The following is a 21,708-nucleotide window of genomic DNA, read 5'->3' as shown; positions in this document are numbered from 1 at the left end:
CACATCACCTGTCCAGCCATCTCTACCTATAAATTAACTTATACAAATTTATGAGTTAAACAATTGTTAGCACTTCTTTATGGTCTTATTCAAATAACCCAGGGTTCCTGAAGAAGGGCTCATGCCCGAAACATCGATTCTCCTGCTCCTTGGATGCTGCCTGACCTGCTGCGCTTTTCCAGCAACACATTTTCAGCTTGGATTCTGAGTTCAGCAGTGGAGGAGCCTCAGCCCTTGACCTTATCCAACAGGTGTGAGATTCTTGCTGCCTGTGTGGATGAGGAAAAGATCTGTGGGGAGGAAGAGCCAGCTGACCGTGGCACTGTGGTGCAGAAGGCCATTCAAGAGGTGGGGGAGCAAAAAACAAGTAGTTGTTATAGGCGATTCTACAATTAGGAGGACAGATAGTACTTGATAAGCTAAAAGGTCTAAAAAGTGATAAATATCCTGGCCCGGATGGGCCACATCCTAGAGTTCTAAGGGAGGTGGCTGAAGAAATTGTGGAGGCATTGGTTGTAATCTTTCAAAAATCACTGGAGTCAGGGAAAGTCCCAGATGATTAGAAAATCACTGTTGTAACCCCCTTGTTCAAGAAAGGATCAAGACAAAAGATGGAAAATTATAGGCCGATTAACCTAACCTCGGTTGCAGGTAAAATTCTAGAATCCATTGTTAAGGATGAGATTTCTAAATTCTTGGAAGTGCAGGGTCGCATTAGAACAAAACAGCATAGATTTAGTAAGGGGAGGTTGTGCCTGACAAACCTGTTAGAATTCTTTGAAGAGGTAACAAGTAGCTTAGACCAGGGAAACCCAGTGGATGTTACCTACCTCGACTTCTAAAAGGCCTTTGATTAAGTGCTTCACGGGAGACTGCTGAGTAAGGTGAGGGCCCATTGTGTTCGAGGTGAGCTACTGGCATGGATTGAGGATTGGCTGTCTGAGAAGGCAGAGAGTTGGGATAAAAGCAAAGTTTACAAACTTTATCTTTCTCTGAATCATTTTTCAAAATAAAGCCTCCCAAATTGGGAAGTCAATGCAATGCAAATAGGAGGGAATGATTTGTTTGCATGTGTGTCTGCACAATGCAAACACACCCATTGGAGGGAATTGAAACAGAAACTAGCAAATACAATTACAGAAACATATGTTGTAACCACATGCAACTATTTCTGTAGTTCTGTGTACACATTCCAGGAAGTTCTAAATGCTTACATTTTACATAACTTCCAGATTCCAGGAATGTTTGCAACCATGGCACAGTGGTTAGCACTGCTGCCTCACAGCGCCAGAGACCTGGGTTCAATTCCCGCCTCAGGCGACTGACTGTGTGGAGTTTGCACGTTCTCCCCATGTCTGCGTGGGTTTCCTCCGGGTCCTCCGGTTTCCTCCCACACTCGAAAGATGTGCAGGTCAGGTGAATTGGCCATGCTAAATTGCTCGTAGTGTTAGGTAAGGGGTAGATGTAGATGTAGGAGTATGGGTGGGTTACGCTTCGGCGGGTCGGTGTGGACTTGTTGGGCCGAAGGGCCTGTTTCCACACTGTAAGTAATCTAATCTAATCTCCACACACCTGCACCATTTTTTTGCATTTGCTCATGTGTTATGAATAAAATTATGTTACTTCAGAAGGTATGGATAATGACCTCAGTGCAAAATTAGCAGTCCAATGGCAAACATTGCTACAATGTTTTTCTTTTAACTTCTAGGGTTTTCATTGAACAGAATTTTTAAAATGTGCAAAATTTATAGAAGAGAGTAAAACAATTACCAGACCTGGAAAGGAAATCAAGTTTAAAGAAAAATTACTGGTTGAATCTGTTGAACTGACTTTGCAAATTTTTGACTGAATTGCCTAATTGAAAGCTGAGGTACTGATCTTCAAATTTACATAGAGTTTTATTGGAAGTTAATAATTCTGGTCTTGCAATTACATTCAACTGAGGTATTCCTTGGGTTACTTGATAGCAACTTAATCTCTGGCCAAACTGTTAATTTCTTTTCCACATAATGACTTTACTTTATTAAAAGCATGCAGTATGTCAGGAGATTTTGTTTAGTTGAAACTTTAGAACAAGTCATTAGAAAGGGATCTGGCAAAAAGCTTCCTGTTGCCCAATAGCATCAAGAATCATTTACTGATTATTTGCTGTTTGTAGACCTTTACGGAGTACAAATAGGCTCATGCTTTTGCCAACAATAATGTAGTGATTACTCCTCAAGAACAATAAATGGCAGCTGTGAAATGCCCTGAAGACATGAAAGCTGCTACTTAAAAGCAATGATAATGAAACTAATCCTCCAAGGTGATGCAAAATGAATGATCATGAATTCGAATTCTATGCAATTCTGTTTTGCTTATCATGGGGTTAAAAAAATACTGCTGTTCAGTTATTTCTCCTTTTGTGCTGTACATTACATTTCACTTTTAATTTTTATAGAGTCATACGGCAAGTAAACAGATCCTTTGACCTAACTTGTCAATGTCAACCAGGTTTCCTAAATTGAACTCGTCCCACTTGACTATGTTTGGCCTGTATCCCCTAAAGTTTTCATATCCATGTACCCATCCAAATGCCTTTTAAATGTCATAATTGTACTCACCCCTACCATTTCCTCTGGCAGCCCGATCCACATATACACCAGCCTTTATGTGAAAAAGTTGCCCCTCAGGACTCTTTTAAATCTTTCACCTCTCATCTTAAATTTATGCCCTCAAGTTTTAGACTCCCTGACCTTGGGGAAAATAACTTGGCTATTGACCTTATCTAGGCCCTCATTAATTTATAAACCTCTGTAAGTATCCTGTGCTGCAGGGAAAATAAGTCCCAGCCCATTCAGCCTCTCCTAATAACTCAAACCCTCCAGTCTCGGTAACATCCTTGTAAATCTTTTTTGCACACTTTCCAGTTTAATACTTTTGATAGTAGGGTGACCAGAATTGTACGCAGTCCACCAAATGGGGCCATACCAATGTCTTGCCATAACATGAAGTCTCAACTTCAGCATTCAGTGCTCTGCTCAATGAAGTCAAGCATGCCAAATGCCTTCTTCACCATCCTGTATACCTGTAATGCCACTTTCAAGGAACTATGTGCCTGCACTCTAGGTCTGTCAGTTCAACAACACTCCCCAGGGACCTACCATTAACTGTGTAAGTCCTGCCCTGGTTTGTCTTACCAAAATGCAACACCTTGTATTTATCTAAATTAAACTCCATCTGCCATTCTTTGGCCCTCTGACCCAGTTGATCCAGATTCCATTGTATTCTTAGATAACCTTCTTCACTGTGCATTATACCATCAATTTTGATGTCATCCACAAACTTACTAACCATGCCATGTATATTGTCAACCAATTTGTTTATATAAATGATGAACAACAATGGATCCAGGATGGATCCTTGCAGCACAGCTGGCTACAAGCCTCCAGTCTGAACAACAATTATCTCCCACCATCTTTCTTTGTTTGAACTGAGAATCGTGTCAAAGTCAAGCTGCGAATAACGGCTATGTATAATTCAAGACCAATTTCAAGCTGTGGCTTTTTGGCTTTCTTTACAGGCATGATTTGTTAGAGGAAGCTCGGAGAAAAGGTTTGCCATTTGCACAATGGGATGGACCGACAGTTGTCGCATGGCTTGAGGTAGAACTGAATAAAAACAGTGCACTAACAAATTATTTCACTAACCTGTATGAGCAATATGTGCTATTTATAAACAACAGTGCATTTTTTTTAAAAACCGCCTACTGGAATGGCATTTTATTGTTTGATTTATTGACATTATAAGGGTAACTGTGAATTTGAGTCTCCAGAAATTTGCATCTCAGATTGTTTGAATGAACTTGTTCAGCCAACAACATCCCTGCCCTACCCAATTCAAAAAATAATTAATTAAATTAAAACCATGGTGTTGTTAATATCCAAATTCTCAATATATCCTCCCAGCTGGTAAGACTTCACAGCAGAGATATAAAGGTATAAAATTGCTATAACAGATTATTTCTCTGGGAGGATAGCTGCAAAAATTAATTTTATTTAAAATGGACCTTTATCTTACTTTTGTTGTTATATACTCTGGTAACACAAAACAATGTTATTCCATTACAGAATAATTAGTTTTTGATAATGCATTGATAATATTAATTATACCATTCATAAGATTCCCAAATACTTCAAAGCTTTTGTTTAATGCTCTTAAGATGTTGATGAAGTTGATTTACTTCTTTTCTAACCTCCATGACACTACTCCCAATTCCAAGTGTAAAACACTTGGAGTGCCATTCTAGCTTCTGAGATTCCACTTCTGAGGTTACTGATTAGGTCCTATCTGCTCAATCTTGCCTCTTGCCTGAACTTCGGTTGTGGGTAAAGTGTTAAAAAAGGTCGAAAGAGTTAGGATTTATACTCAGCTAGAAAGGAATAAGTTGATTAGGGATAGTCAACACTGTTTTGTGAAGGGTTGGTCATACCTCACAAACCTATTGAGTTCTTTAAGATGGTGACCAAACAGATGGATGAGGGTGAAGTGGTTGATGTGGCACATATGGATTTCAGTAAGGCATTTGGTAAGGTTCACATGGTAGGCTATTGCACAAAATATGGAGGCATGCGATTGAGGGTGATTTGGCGGTTTGGATCAGGAATTGGCTGAAAGAAGACAGGGGGTGGTGATTGATGGGAGATGTTCATCCTGGAGTTAAGTTATTCTTGGCCTACCGCAAGGATCTGCTTTGGGGCGACTGCTATTTGTCACTTTGGAAGGAGCAACAGGAATACAGAATACTGGACTAATGGTAAGATTCTTGGTAGTATAGATGAGCAGAGAGATCTTGGTGTCTATGTGCACAGATCCCTGAAAGTTGCCGCCCAGGTTGATAGTGTAGTTAAGAAGGCATACAGTGTCTTGGCTTTTATTGGTAGAGGGATTGAGTTTTAGAGCCATGAGGTCATGTTACAGCAGTACAAAACTCTGTTGCAGTCACACTTGGAGTATTGTGTACAGTTCTGGTCACCACATTATAGGAAGGCTGTGGAAGCTTTGGAAAGGGTACAGAGGAGATTTACTATTTTGTTGCCTGGTATGGAGGGAAGGTCTTATGAGGAAAGGCTGAGGGACTTGAGGCTGTTTTCAGAGAGAAGAAGGTTGAGGGGTGACTTAATTGAGACATATAAGATAATCAGAGGGTTAGATAGGTTGGACAGTGAGAGGCTTTTTCCTTTGATGGTGATGGCCAGCACAAGGGGACATAGCTTTAAATTGAGGGGTGATAGATATAGGACAGATGCCAGTGGTAATTTCTTTACTCAGAGAGTTGTAGGGGTGTGGAACGCCCTGCCTGTAATTGTAGTAAACTTGCCAACTTTATGGGCATTTACATAGTCATTGGATAAACATATGGATGAAAATGGAATAGTTTAAGTTGGATGGGCTTCAGATTGGTTTCACAGGTCGGCGCAACATCGAGGGCCGAAGGGCCTGTAATGCACTGTAATGTTCTATGACCTTTATTCTTAATGTGGTGACCCTTGAGTTAAACCACCACCAGCGATCTCTCTCAAATGAGAGCATTGAAGACTGGGCCCAGAAGACTGTGGAAAGAATGCATTATATTTTGACATTGTGACAAATTAAAAACAATGAGTCATTCTCCTGACAGTCTGTGGAGCTGCAACCTTTTCTGTCTTCTTTTTCTGCCTAGCTTTCCCTGAGGCACCAGATATGAAAACCTTTCAAAAGTTTACTGACACAATTAAAGAATATTACAAACCCAAGTCTCCTCTAATTCTGAAGTGCTATCACTTTTACTTGGCAATTTGAGAAACAAGGAAATCTGTATCGGAATTTTTGACTAGGTTAAGATGACTGAGAAGCCTGCGAATTTGATTTAACCCTTCGGGCGATGCTTAGAGACAGCCTAGGATGTGGGATAAATTATAAAACTGTGCAAAAGCGCCTGCTAGCTAAAGCTCTACTGAACTTCAAACAGGTTTTTCCACTGGCTTTATCAATGGAAAATGCAGCAAGTGCAATACCTGAGTTGCAAAGTATTCCAATGGAAGTGAACACTTTTGCCAGTCTACCTGAGCCTGGGGGACACCATTTGAGTGCAGGCAATTGTATAGCCTTACTGAGGATATATTGTGATCAGATGGACACTAGGTCAACCCATGGAGAATCCCCAAAACAAAGCCAAGCCTCAGCCAAATGGTTAAAATTTTCTTCAGAATCCTGGCCAGCAAGCTATTGTTGTGGTTGCTGGTGTTCGGACTTGAGACAGAGAAGTGTCCTACTGCATCTATATTGAGTAAGATAATTTATAGGCCAACACCCAAGAGAATGTCCAGGAGAGTTCATATCCTGGAAAATCCATCTATGGCAGATTTGGAACATTTAAATTGCTTAGCAATATCCAAATCAGAGCTAATCAAGATAAATGTCTGGATAGATAGTTGTCTGGTTCTGGTGGAGTTCAATACTAGTGCGGCCACATCAGTGATTGCAGAACCAGTTTTTAATAAAATTTACTCTGGGCTCATATTGATTTTGAAGCCCGATGGATCAGTTTGTCTTAGTGAGGATTCAAATAAACAATAAACCGTTTTTTTGCAACTGGATAAATATCCAATCCCTCAAGATTTATGTGCAAAGCTGGCCAGGTGAGCGGGAGTGCTGTCCTTGATGAAGGTTCTGGAGACGTGCTTGGTTGCAACTGCATTTCGACCAGGATTCCCAAAAAAATGCTACAATTAATACCCATAAGGGTTTGTGCCAATATATGACACTGCCTTTGGGGGTATCACTGGCCTGTTCAATTTTTCAGCAGAAGATGGAAAACATTTTACAAGGTTTACGTCAGGTTTCCATTTACCTCGATGGCATCCTGATAACAGGGAAAACTAATAAGAACACTTAGAGAACTTGGACATAGTCCTAGGGCATTTTTCCAAGGCAGGCATATGCTTTTGAAGGGAAAACTTTGTTCCAGGTTTCCTAAATGACCTACTTGGGCTACAGGGTTGACAAGACTGGGTTCCACTTGTTGCAAGATAGAGTTAGGGTAATCAAAAGTGCCCTGGCTCTCACAAGAGTCCAGGAGCATAGGTCATTTCTGGGCCTGGTAATTATTATGGAAAATTAATAATAACCTGACATCCATCCTAGCACCTTTACATTAACTTCTAAAAAAGGGTCAGCCTTGGAAATGATCTCATTGACAAGCCCTAGCTTTCAATGAAGAGAAAAAAAGCTATCATCCTCAAATGTGTTAGCATGCTGTGATCCCAAGGAGGACCTGGTGTTGACATGCGTTGCCTCCCGATAGGGAATCGGGGTGGTATTAGCTTATTTGTTGTCCACTGGGGAGGAACATCCAAAAGCTTATGCATCCAGGACTTTGGCTAAGGCAGAGCATAAATACTTCCAGATATAAAAAGAAAAATTGGCAGTCATATTTGGAGTCAGGAAGTTTTACAAATACCTTTATGGATGGAAATTTGTGATAATCACGGACCTCAAACCCCTCCTTAGTCTGCATAGAGAGGACAAGACATTGTCACCTATTTCTTCAGCCTGTATTCAGCAATGGGCTCTAATACAAAGTGCTTATAATTATAACTTAGAACACCATCCAGGAGGCCAAGCAGTGAATGTGAATGCATTGTGCAGCCTTCCATTAGCGTAAGCATCACTGGTTTTAGCCCAAATTGAAGCGTTTGTAATGATATTAAATTTTCTGGACACACTCCCATTCATCGTTAACAATATCTGACTTTGGACACAGAAAATTCCAGTCATTTCCGAACTGAAACAACTGGTATTAATGGGGGAAACCAAAAGGCCATCACAACTAGATTTGAAAGCTTTTTGGACCAAGAGAGATTGGCTCACAGAAGAGAACGAAATATTTTTCTGGGGAGCAAGAGTGACTGTCCCGAGCAAAGGTCCCCATCAAATACTGGCTGAGCTCCACCAGAGCCATCCAGGGGTCTCCAAAATGAAGATGCTGATGAGAAGTTATATCTGGTGGCCAGACTTAGATGTGGACATATCTATGTCAGTGGGTAGTGCCCAGAGTGTCAACAAAGACAAAGGTTACCACCGGCAGCTCCCCCACAGCTGTGGGAATGGCCAGGTAAATCTTAGACTTGGTTGCATGTTGACAATGTAAGTGTTTTCATTGGTTCAATGTTCTTAGTCATTGTAGAGGTCCACTCAAAGTGGTTGGATCCAGTGCGTAGACTCCATTTATCAGCCACTGGAATGATGATAGAAAAGCTGTATATATCTTTTGCAATACACGGAGTCCTGGAAGTGTTAGTCACAGATAATGTGTTATCATTTATCAGGAGGGAATTTTGTTATCTTTTAAAATCAAATGGCATCCAACATATAAGGACTGTTCCATACCACCCATCATCCAATGGCTTTGCAGAAAAAGAAGTCAAAGCTTTGAAGGTTGGATTGAAGAAACAGCCTGCAGCCTCACTAGATACCAAGCTGTCATGATTTTTGTTTAATTATAGGACAACACCACATGGAACTACAGGGATAACATCTGTAGTGTTGCTAATGGGTAGAAGACTCCACACCAGGTTAAGTTTCATCTTCGCAGACCTGGTGGGTTGCAGGTGAAATGATATTAGAAACTCCAATACCACACCTGAGACTCTGCTAAGTGAAGAGACAATTTGTTAGAGAGGATGAAGTTTGGTGTAAGAATCATGTAAATGACCCTGTACGGGTAAGAGGCATAGTTGAAATGAGGTCAGGACCAGTGACATATAAAGTTCAGTTAAGTGCAACGGTCCTGAATAATTAAATGGACTATATGAAAGCCAAAAATTTGCAAACGGTGTGGGAGCAAAATGTGCCCTGCCTCTGGGAACCTTTGGAAATACTATTGGAACCCTCTCCATCTAAAATTGTTGTGTTTCTAATTCAGAGGACAAAAACAAAAACATAAATTGCTTGGAAAACTCAGCAGATCTGGCAGTATCTGTGGGGAGAAAACACAGTTAACATTTTAGGTTCAGTGACCCTTTGTCAGAACTGATGGTAGCAAGGGAAAGGTTGCTATTTACATAGATGTTGGTTTGGGGAGTGTGGGGAAAATAGGTAAAGATAGAGCCCAAAGAGACAGAAAAACAGTTGGACAAAGAGGTGGTTAAAGATCAGTCTGGGGGTTTAGCTGTTAATTGGGATTATTAGTATAACCCATGACAATGGGTTGTGTGTGCAAGCAGCCCATGTGATGACAAGGCCTGGTGTGTGGGAGTTGGGGTAAGGACATGGCTTCAAACCCTAAAATTATTGTATTCGATACTGAGTCCTGAAGGCTGCAGTGTTCCCAACAGAAAATAAGTGCTATTCTACCAGCTTGCACTGAGTTTCGCTGAAGTACTGCAGCAAACCCAAGACAGAGATTTTGGCTGAAATGGCTGGCAACTGGACGCTCAGGGTCTCTTTTACAGATAGATTGCAGGTGTTTTAAAAAACAGTTGTCCAGTCTGTGCTTCATTTTCACAATGTGTGCAATGAATATAGTAGACTAGATTGAATAAAGTGCAGGTAAAGTGCAGCTTCATCTGGAAGGATGTTTGGAGCCTTGGAGGAGGGTGAATGGGCAGGCATTACACCTTTTGCAATTGCAAGAGAAGATGCCATGAAGCTGTGGGGATGTGTTGGAAGTGAAGGAGGAGTGTACTAGGGAATGGTCCTTGCAGAATGCTGAAACGTAGGGGAGGGGAATATGTGTCTGGTGATGGCATCCCATTGGAGGTGGTGGAAATGGTAGCTAATGATCCTTTGGATGTGGATGCTGGTGGGATCGTAGGTGAGCACAAAGGGGGACCCTATTGCTGTTGTTGGATGGAAGAGTGCTGGTGAGGACCAAAGTGCAGGAGAGGTGTGAGGGCTGAAATATGGGAGTGGGTCAGACATAGTTGAGGGCCCTGTCAACCACAGTGGTGGAAATTCCTCAATTGAGAAAAAAAATGAACATTTCGGAGACCTCCTTAAAGAAACCAGTATCATTGGAACAGGTGCAGCTAAGATGGAGAAACTGAGAGAATGGAATAATAGATTCTTGGAAGCATGGTATGAGGATATATAGACAGGGTAACTGAGGAGTCAGTAAGTTTGTCATGGGTATTGGTGGCCAGCCTATGCCCAGAAATGGAAACAGACATGTCGAGGAAGCGAAGGGAAGAGTCAGAGATGGTCCAGGTGAAGGTGAGAGCAGGGGGTTGAAAATTGGAAGCAAAATAAATAAACTTTTCCAAGTCACAATAAGAGAGGGAAGCAGTATCAATGAAGATATTGCTGTACTGCGAAAGAGTTGTGGGTGAGGGCCAGGGCCTCCAGAAGAGCTACGAAGGACAAAAGAACTACCAATCCTGCAAGCCTGAACGTTTGACAGCAGAGACATTGGTATTGTAGTCAAGAACTGCTGCTTGCTGTTGAAACAAGAAACTTGACAATTGGAACAATGAATTACAGAAAGAATGGAGAGGTAGATTAAAATAAAAGTGCATTGAAAGAAATAAGAAACAGGAAGAAAATATGGAAAGCAAATGTAATAAATGTATGGGGTTTTATTTGTTGTAAAAACATGCCATGTACAAATCAATTTATCGAGTGAGTAGAATGAATTGTTACTGCTGATTATAAATATCTACCTATACATTAATTTTTTATTATATATTCTGCATTAGCCATTTAAACATTCTTTCGTAATCTGGATAATGAGTGAATTATGTTTTTTTTGCTATACAGCTGTGGCTTGGAATGCCTGCATGGTATGTTGCCGCTTGCCGTGCAAATGTGAAGAGTGGTGCCATCATGTCTGCCCTGTCTGACACTGAGATCCAAAGAGAAATTGGAATCAGTAATCCTCTTCATCGCTTAAAACTCAGACTGGCAATCCAAGAGATGGTGTCGCTAACAAGCCCATCAGCCCCTCCAACATCGAGAACAGTGAGTGTCATTTATCATATTTTAATAAGCTTGATATTCTGATAATATTGGTATCCTTGTTTTCACACTTTTGAATGATGACAATACATATAGAATCATCATTAGCAGGGAAAGAATTACAAATTGGAATCAGATGTCAAATTTAACAGTATAAATGATACATGAGGGATTGTGAGTAACTGAAACCAGAGATCAGAATACATTGCTGAGATTCCTCCACACTACCTGCTAACTGTATATGGCTAACTATGCAATTGATTTTTAAATATGAATATTTTACAGTGCTATAACATTGTTCGCTAGATTTTATGTGCTCTTGGCAGGCTTGTTTTTGATGGTCAGGTGTGATGATCATCTTCACACCAACTCCTAAACTTAGCTGGCGATTGTCAAAATGATCATCCCATTCATCATATGTAAGTAAATAATTAAGTGTCAATTGTTAAAAACTCAATTGACCTCTCTTTTACTATGCCAGTGCCATTACTACAGTTAACATAAGCAGGTGGATGGGAGTAAGCAATATAGTTTTTACAAAATGTTTTTAAAAAGACAGGAAGGAAATGGGATTGCTGTTTTCAAATGTGTCTTTCATGGATACAGAACTGGCTCAAAGGTAGAAGACAGAGGGTGGTGGTGGAGAGTTGTTTTTCAGACTGGAGGCCTGTGACCAGTGGAGTGCCACAAGGATCGGTGCTGGGCCCTCTACTTTTTGTCATTTGCATAAATGATTTGGATGCAAGCATGAGAGGTACAATTAGTCAGTTTGCAGATGACATTGGAGGTGTAGTGGACAGCGAAGAGAGTTACCTCAGATTACAACAGGATCTGGACCAGATGGGCCAATGGGCTAAGAAGTGGCAGATGGAGTTTAATTCAGGTAAATGCGAGGTGCTGCATTTTGAGAAAGCAAATCTTAGCAGGACTTATACACTTAATGGTAAGGTCCTAGGGAGTGTTGCTGAACAAAGAGACCTTGGAGTGCAGGTTCATAGCTCCGTGAAAGTAGAGTCGAAGGTAGATAGGATAGTGAAGGCAGCGCTTGGAATGCTTTCCTTTACTGGTCAGAGTACTGAGTACAGGAGTTGGAAGGTCATGTTGCAGCTGTACAGGACATTGGTTAGGCCACTGTTGGAATATTGCGTGTAATTCTGGTCTCCTTCCTATCGGAAAGATGTTGTGAAACTTGAAAGGGTTCAGAAAAGATTTATAAGGATGTTGCCAGGGTTGGAGGTTTTGAGCTATAGGGAGTGGCTGAACAGGCTGTGGCTGTTTTCCCTGGAGCGTCAGAGAGGGGTGACCTTATAGAGGTTTACAAAATTATGAGGGGCATGGATAGGATAAATAGGCAAAGTCTTTTCCCTGGGATCGGGGAGTCCAGAACTAGAGGGCATAGGTTTAGGGTGAAAGGGGAAAGATATAAAAGAGACCTCAGGGGCAACTTTTTCACACAGAGGGTGGTATGTGTATGGAATGAGCTGCCAGAGGATGTGGTGGAGGCTGGTACAATTGCAACATTTAAGAGACATTTGGATGGGTATATGAATAGGAAGGGTTTGGAGGGATATGGGCCGGGTGCTGGCAGGTGGGACTAGATTGGGTTGGGATATCTGGTCGGCATGGACAGGTTGGACCGAAGGGTCTGTTTCCATGCTGTACACCTCTAAGACTCTATGTGTTGGGAGCATCCATCCAGTATGACACAAAAATTATGTAAGGGCATTGTACAAATATTTAGAGATCAATTTCATAACTTATTTGGTTTTATGTTTTCTTTATCTAGCTTTATTTGTCAATTTAATGCACAGATCAGAGTATTGTTAATTCAAATAGACCCTGTTTACCAGGTTACATTGATATGCTATAACTCGATGACTACTTGACTGTGAATTTGGAGCGCAGTATACTCAAGTAGAAGATTGTAATTTGAAGTATTATATCTAGTACATGCTGAAGGCATAATTTTTATTTCTAATTATAAAGTCTAATCATAAATGTCTATACTGTTTGTTCTTTTACTATGACAGCATTTCCAGTCCATTTCAATTGTAATAATACATTCATTCATGGTTTTACCACTGTGTTGATTTCAGTCTGTTTTATTTTGTACCCAGGCAATAATTGTTACAAAAAGCCTAGATTAAATATGCCCCATATTGTTTGTTATTTTTAAATCCTAATACACCCAATTGTATAACATATTTTTGTAAAAGTTAATCGATTTTTAAAATTCCAACAATGTATTCCTTAATTATTTTATGGATGTTTTAAATAAACTGAACTGTATGTCAAGAACTAGGAGGTCAGGTGATGTGATGGGGAGCATTCCTGTCTAAGTCAAACCTGAGTTCCACGTAATAGCTGTCAAAGGTGCTATGGCTTTCCTTGGATTAATTAATGTAGCAATATTACAGTCAGAAAGGAATGCAACTTCAGAGTAAACAAGTTAGTCAGGTCCTTATCAAATTTTAACTGCTCAAAGATGGAGGATTAAGCTATGTTTTGTGCTCTATCTAATGATAAAAATCAAAATTCACCCAACTTAACCAAACATCTCAAAGTTTCTCTATACCATAACATATTGTCAGCAAGCAATGTTTTTCCACAGCAAAATTAATATTAGTGAGTATTGTTGAAAACATCACATTTTGTTAAAGAGTTGCATCTTGCGTTCATCAGGAAAATCTTAAGAGTCCCAATTTACACAGTTAAATTAATCCCAATTTAATACATTATAAATGTTGGCTTTACACCTTACAGTGTTTTTCTTGTGAATCACTCCAATCAGTGCAAAACATAAGCTTCAATAAAATATGTCTTTTCTCAGCAATACTTAAGTTCTCACTTTTTAAACGTCAAAGAGAATGTAAATTCATTTCTGCAGGTAACTGGCACAAATTCATTTTGAAGGAGAGTATGAGCTCATGATATGTAGTGCAAATGCTGGAATAATTGATTTGTTTTATTAAAGAGGAAATGAAAACATGCCTTAAAATTTGCCTCAGATCCAACCTTGACTATGTAATCAAACCTGCCAACAAGAATGGCATTGTTGTTGTCTGGCATTCTGACCTTTACATTGCAGTGGCTGAGTGCCACCTCCTCCTGTCTCTGCCTGGACCATGACTCCACCATTGCACACCAGATTATTGTGTTCATAATGGTCACTAATCTCATTTCATCTGGGGAGCTCCCTCCCACTGCCTCCAATTCATTGTCCCCCAACCCTATATAGCCCATTTCTACCTCCTTTCCAAATTCCACAAACAGGACTGCCTATCCCTGCCCAAGAGAACTTATCTCTTCCTATCTTGACTCAATTTTTTTCTCCCTTGTCCAATTCCTTCCAATTTACATTTGCTTTCTGACTCTTTACGTCAGTTTCAGAATTTCCAGTTCATGGATTCCAGCTATCTTCTCTTCACCATGGACCTGTAAATCCCTTTAGACATCCATCCTCTATCAGAATGGTTTCACGGCTTTTGTTTCTTCCTGTAACACCTCCCCATTTACTTCCTCCCTGCTCACTAAGCAAGGCACTAGGCGCACCTTCCAAGGGAGGTAGCAACTTGCCTATACGTCACTCAAAGTAGTCTAATGTATTCATTCCCCACACTGTATCTGCCCTACACTGGGGAAACAAAACACAGGCAAGATGACCACTTTGCAGATCAACTGTTCTGTCCACAAAAATGACCCTGAGCTTCCTGTTACTTGCCACTTCAAAGCACCATCATGTTCCCTGGCCAACATCTCTGTCTCAGGCTGAGAACAGCAAAGTTGAGCACAAGCTGGAAGTACAGCATTTCATTGTCTACTTGAGGCCCCTGCAACCTTCAGGACTCAATCACAAATTCAATAATTTTAGACATTAGTACCTTCTCCCATTTCCGTTCCCAATTCCCTCACGCCAGGCCTTGTTATCACATGGGCTGCTACCACACACAACCCATCTTCAGTTAGTAATGATCCCCATTGGCAGCTCTCGAATCTCCCAGGTTGACCTTGACCCATTCCTTAATCTGCCTAGCTGTTGTTTTCCCACTCCCTGGACTCTATCTCCACCTATCATTTACTCCTCCCGTGTCCTCCCACCTCATCTTCAGCACATATACCACCTTTTCCCAGCTACAATCAGTTCTAAGGAAGGGTCACTGGACCAGAAACATTAACTCTGCTTTTTCTACACAGATTCTGCCAGACCTGCTGAGTTTTCCCAGCAATTTCTACTGTTGTTTCTGATTTCCACACCTGCAACTCTTTGGTATTTTTATGCCATAAGATTTGATTTGTGTTGCTGCTTTATGAGGTGCTCAACAGAATGGCTAGGCCTCCAATGTGGCTGACAGATAATGGGCCTGATCGCTATCTGAAGCACTGTCTACAATATTGATATCCCCTGGGGCAGCTATCACAAGGGTGAATATAGGGAAAATCAGATCTTCATACAGCGTAGCATGTAATTCTGTGTGGGACCACTGCTGGCTACTACCAAAAATGCATAATTGTTCAAAATAATTAGCCAATTTTTGAAACAGACTGAACGGCTTTGCTCCTCTTTACTATACATTCGGAACAGACAAGTTGCTGTGAGATACCACATGCAACTTTTTCTAATTGTGACTGTCAGTCACAGCTGCAGCCCACATCCTCCCTTCCCCAACCCAATCCTACCACCACCTCTAATACTACCTCTGATTATCACTGTCATCTGCCTTATCTTAATTATTGATGCCCTACCTTCCAATCATCTTTGTCTAGGTTTTCCACCTCCTCGTTGCACTTACTAATTACCTTTTCCCCAATTCTGCTTCCTTCCCACCTTCGTTTGATATCAAGTTTATATACTGAACCCACTGTGGCACAATAACCTATAAGCTACATTTGGCTTGGCCAGATCCAGTGGACGGAGGTGAGAGGTCATGGATGTCCCAACATCTGTTTGATTGTGGTCAGGGTTAGCTAGAACAAAGATGCCCCCAGGAAGCCAAGGACACTTATTGATCGCCAAGGGCAGAGCCAGTGTTTGGTCAGCAATGTTTTGGGCTAACATCACCAAGTTTGTTGAGGATCTTATCAATTGCAGGACCTGTGCCATCAACAATGAGAGCCATTGATACCCACCACATTGCCAACTAAACTGTGGAAACATATAGGCACAGATCTATTTAGAGTCATACAGCATGGAAACAGACTCATCCATGTCAACCAGCTTTCCCAAACTAAACTAGATACATTCGCCTGCGTCTGATACATATCTGTCTAAGCCTTTCCTAATCATGAGCCTGTCCAAATGGCTTTTAAATATTGTAACTGTATCTGCCTCTACCACTTCCTCTGGCAGTTAATTCCATATATGCATCATCCTCTGTATGAAAATATTGCCCCTCTGGTCCCTTTAAAATCTTCCCCACTCACCTTAAACCAATGCCCTCTAGTTTTGAACTCCTCTACCCTAGGGAAGAGACTTTTGTTATTCACCTTATCTGTGCCTCATAATTTTTTAAGCCTCTATAAGGTTACCCCTCAATCTCCTAAGCTCCAGCGAAAAATGTCCCAGCCTAACCAGCCTTTCCTTATAACTCAAACCCTCCAGTCCCAGTGACAACGTTGTAAATCTTCTCTGCACCCTTTCTAATTTAATAACATCCTTCCAATAAGTTGACCAGAACTGTACACTGTACTCCAAAAGTAGCCTCACCAATTTCCTTACAGTCATAACATTACATCCCAACACCTATACTCAATGCTGTGAACAATGAAGGTAAGCTTGCCAAATGCCGCTTTCATGCCCTGTCTGCCTGTGGCGCCACCTTTGAACCTGAACCCCTAGGTCTCTCTGATCAATAACAGTGCATAGGATTCTACCATTAACTGTGTAAGCTCTGCCCTGGTTTGTGTGACCAAAATGCAACACCTCGCATTTATCTAAATCAAACTTCATCTGTCACTTCTCGCCTCATTGGCCCAGCTGATCAAGATCCTGTTGTCCTCTTAGATAACATTCTTCACTGTCCACTATACCACTAGTGTTGGTTTCGTTTACAAACTTACCAATCATGATGAAGGTCTTACCTTATTACATCAAATATTTCTCCAGTAAATGAAGGTTCAGAAGCTGCTGCCATGACTTAGGGTGTGGTTATCAAAATCTTACATCAGGTATTTTAAGGACTGGGTATTCCTGATATGGTCATTTCATGTGATAGGCCACAGTTTGCAAAAGAGTGTTTCAGCCAATTTGTAGCTAGTTCTGGATTTGAATATGTCACAAGCTGCCAAGATATCCACAATCAAGTAGGGAAATGAACCTCCGGTCAGAACAGTTAAGTCACTCTTGAAAATAAGTACGAACTTCTATCTGACACTGCTAATCTTTGATGCTCCAGCACCATGAGAGTCACTGATCAGCGGGGAGCTGAAGACTCAATTCCATTCCTACCGAAATTCAACATTTATATCAATAGGACTATCAAGACATATATATTAAGTACCAGTCATAACGTGCACAACAGGCCTCACACTTCAATTTGTGCCAAAGTGCAAGGTGGTTGTTACATTTAGGACAGGGCAACATATGTGGTTCAGGGATCTGAACTGAAAAGGTACATTGATCCAAGAAGTTGCAGACTATCGGACATCACGTAATGTCCATATTACCAACGGGGTCATACAAAGAAACTGTAGGAATCTTATCCCATTTTAGTTAATCATCCATTACTAACTAGCTGGCACAAAGTTAATGGGGATCTTGAAAACGCAAGGGTCCTGCAGGCCTCACACTGTCGGGAAGAGAATCAAATCAAATGTCATCTGCTGAGTAAGCTAACAATCTTCCAAAGCCAAAGACAATTCCTTGAGAACAGTGAAAACTCCAGATTTCCTGAATTTGAAAAGTCAGAGACTTTGGGCAGATAAGATAGTGGTAAATGTAGTTATATACATAAATAAATGTGTAGTAATGTGAAATGTTGCTTGTATATGAGAAATATCATGTACACATATGAAAGTTTTAATATTGAAGGGTGCCATAAGCACCACTCACTATGATGATATAATCTTGAACTGAAGATAAAACTGTTTAGGATTTTGAAGGAGTGATGCATAACATCTGGTCATCCTCAAAGTGCCTGCAACAGCATCTATATTACCACTGTAATCTGTAACTAGTTCTAAACATGCAATAAGCTATATCATGTAAACTACAAGAAATCTCTAGTTAGACCAGAAATTTTTTTTCTACCACACTGTACCAACAGGATCTGTACTTTCATACATTTAAAGGGGATGGTGGCAGTAATTGTCACCATGAGCAACAGCTCATACAGCATTGTGAGTTTACACCTTCAAGGCACTCCTCTGGCAAACTGCCTGGAGATAACCATTTGGTGTATGCACCTTGCCAGTTCAATGATAAAAGGGCCCAAGACTATGAAATGTACCTTAGGTGTGTTTTTATCAGTGGAAAGATCATTCTTTACATCCCTGTATGTCTGTGCCTGTGCACAATTTAATCTAAATTTAAATTTCCTCTTTTATATGGAGACTTTGTCTATCAGTTTAGATATATACTGTTAATATTTGCCTCTTTCTGAATCATTGTGAAGTGATTGTGGAAAGCATAATGTATTACAATAAATAGACTGCAATTTGTTGGCACCTACATCCTCATTGGTAACAAATTGCTTGCCATTTTTATTAGATAAGCACAGGTGTTGAAATTCACAAGGATTCAGATAGTGTAGACCTCTTCAACAATTGAGAAATAAGACAATAAAGAATGGGGATGTGGTTTAGTGAAGTACCCGATTTTTGTATTAATTTTGATGGAAGATCTGTGGAACCCTCTGAAAAACAGTGGAAATGCTAGAATCCAAAGAATATGTCCCTACATACTTGATAGCTTCTGCCCATTTTGTCTTCCCTTTCTTAAAAATAACGATTGTTGAGGGTGAACATTCATGAATCTATGTACCACTTCACCCATATTGAAATTATTAATTTGTGAGCCTAATAGTGAATGCTGATGAGCTAATTGACTGGATATGCATCATAACTAAGTCCAGTTCTATCCTTGAATGTCGTCTACATCTGAGGGACAACACTAAATAATTATTGAATAACAAGATCTTTCACAATTTTTATTCTCCTTAATGCAAAGTGCTGAGGCTATTAGTGCCTTTTGTGTTTTCCTCTCTTAGTTATATTTTTAACATATTTAAGAACTTTCTTCCCTTTCCCAAATCTATTTAGATAGCCTTTATTGAACGTACACCATGTTAAGGTTGTAAACTGTGGTCTCAATACTCTCAAAAAAAACACCTTTTGAAATGCTTGTTAACTTACATACCAATGTAATATGCAAAATAAAATTAATTATTTAAATTTTAGATGTTTTAGGAAGAATACTAACAGGCTGTATTTTAGTCAACCACAAACTGTAGTTGCAAGCAGACCTGGAGATTTGATAACATGATGTTTGACTATATGTTTAACTGATCATATATGTTCTTGGGTCATGTCATATTGGCAATATACTGCAGTTACCTTTCAGGCTGTATCCTTTATTGTTGTGTAGCTTTATGCATAGATTTGTGCAAAGTACTGTTGGCAAAGAAATTTCAATAATAGGGTGACCTCTTGAGCTGTTGGAAAGCTAAAATTGACAATAAGGAATAAATGATGTTGGTGTGATCTGATGTGAGGAAACAAGAGGTGGAGGGAACATTGATTCCTTCTGTAGCGAATACCAATTCATGAAAAATATACTGGTAACTAATAGCAATAGTAGTCAAACTCAAATTCCTTTTCTTATTCATGGAATATGGATGCGACTGGCAAGGCCAGGATTTAATGTCCATCCTTTATTGCCCTTGTGAAGATCTTGAAACACTGTCGTCGATACAATGACCGTATTACATCAGACTGTTCTTTTGGGAGTTCTGGGACGATGACCCACAAATATGAGAAAACACTGGCAGTATATTTTCAATTTAGGATGTTGTGTAACTTGAAAAAGAATTTATATGTGGGGAAATTCCCATGAGACTGCTGTTCTTATTCTTCTGTGTGGTAGATTTGGGATTTGGGAGGGACTGTTGAAGAAACCTTGACAAGTTACTGTGCAGTGCATCCCTTAAATTATACACACTGTATATTATTGCTTACTGATCAATTTCTCATACTGAGTTAGCACCACTGAGGCACAAGGGCAAATAACAAGTTGGTAACTTGATTTACATTTCTCATGATTCTACTGAAAATAGAAATTGAAGATGGTAAATAAGGCTGGGATTTTATATCACCAATAATGGTAAACCGTGCTAACATATTTTCAGGTGGGTATTAACTAGGGTTTTACTTTAGTACATACAAAGAGACAATTATGGAAACTATGGTGTGGTTGAATTTGGAGATATTAGTTTGTAATACTTTATTCTAAAGCAATATAACAGTAAGTAAAGATTGAGTCCAGTATTACCTTTCAACTTGCTGCAAGTTAACATCATCTGTTTTACACTATGACCCAAAATCAGAATCTGCACCAGACAATTTTTCACTTTAAAATCTAAAATGTGTAATTAATGCTGAAAAATCCTTGAATCAATGGTAAAATCTTTTCATGCACTTTGCACTGTGACAGTGGGTAATTCTTTCAAAAAAATGCTCTGAAATTAAGTCAACAGCTTACACCATGCAACCTAAATATATTAATATTTGAATGTATGAAGTCTTCCTGAAATGCATCCCAAAATAAATTTGTTTAACCCTTACAGTTAGTTTTCCCAAACCATGTTTGCTAACCATATCAGAAAAAATCCCAACCATTTCATTTTAAGTGCAAAGGAAATCATTGATGACTTACTTCTGAGGAACTTAGGCATTGAAATAACTTTAGATGTTTTGTTGTAAAATATTTCTACAGCCAGAATGTTCACTGATAAAGCACATCTAAGATCTCAAAACAAACTTATGAGTCGAATAGATATGCAGATTCAACCCAGAGAATGGATTTGGAACCCTTAGGCATGCTGCACTTTGAAGGTCAAGGTAGTTCCAGCAAGACAGAAGATATTACCTAATGAGATATTTATAATGAGATTTGAAGAGTCCAGGGTTATCAGTAGTGGAGAAGGGGAAGGGTGGAATGCATAATAGCACAATCTCAAACGTATCAGAATCCTAATGAACACATATCAAAAATGTCTTATGCTGTGCCTCGAAAGCCTCAGTGCAGTTGATAAAACTGCCTGGTTTAGCAATAAGATGATTTTGAAAGCATTGATAAAGTATTCCTATTTGTGTTTTTTTTATTTCCTGTTTACTGTTCCCATGCAACAAAATACTTGTGTAGCAGTTACCAGTTTCATGAATATATACTAAGCAGAGCATGAACATGTTGGGAACTTGGTCAGTTTAGCAGTGAGGCTGTTGTTCTCATTATGATGCTATACGCTATTGGCTTACAGTGGTGCTGCCTTTCTTCTTTAACACTGCTTGCCTCACATGGATTGTGATTGGTTCTCTGTGGGCTTTATAATTAGCCCTCAGGAAATGTCTGGGTGACCCATGAGGAAATGGAAAACTTGACATCTGCTACAAGAATGGTTAGTCTTCACTTTATTTTGTATTTGCATTGTTGCAGATTTACTTGACAATGACACAATTTGGTGCTTGCACGTTTTAAGTGCCTTCCTGACAGAAAAATTTTATGTCTAAATCTCTTTGATT

At 39.9% G+C, this 21,708-nt stretch overlaps 1 protein-coding gene across 13 annotated transcripts in view; it reads left to right on the top strand.

Annotated features, from left to right (window-relative positions):
* Window positions 1–21,708, top strand: part of ppfia2 (PTPRF interacting protein alpha 2) — a 549,829-nt gene that overhangs the window by 428,001 nt on the left and 100,120 nt on the right. For 12 of the 13 annotated variants that reach the window (XM_072551614.1, XM_072551612.1, XM_072551613.1 and 9 more), the window contains 3 exons: window positions 3,563–3,644; window positions 10,777–10,977; window positions 21,522–21,584. In XM_072551614.1, the coding sequence (XP_072407715.1) occupies window positions 3,563–3,644; window positions 10,777–10,977; window positions 21,522–21,584 (346 nt within the window). The remainder of the gene's footprint in view (window positions 1–3,562; window positions 3,645–10,776; window positions 10,978–21,521; window positions 21,585–21,708) is intronic. The other variant, XM_072551616.1, reaches the window with a different exon arrangement.

The sequence above is a fragment of the Chiloscyllium punctatum genome, chromosome 32 (assembly GCF_047496795.1).
Source record: "Chiloscyllium punctatum isolate Juve2018m chromosome 32, sChiPun1.3, whole genome shotgun sequence".
Classification (NCBI taxonomy): domain Eukaryota; kingdom Metazoa; phylum Chordata; class Chondrichthyes; order Orectolobiformes; family Hemiscylliidae; genus Chiloscyllium; species Chiloscyllium punctatum.
This window is presented reverse-complemented; position numbering and strand designations above follow the sequence as displayed.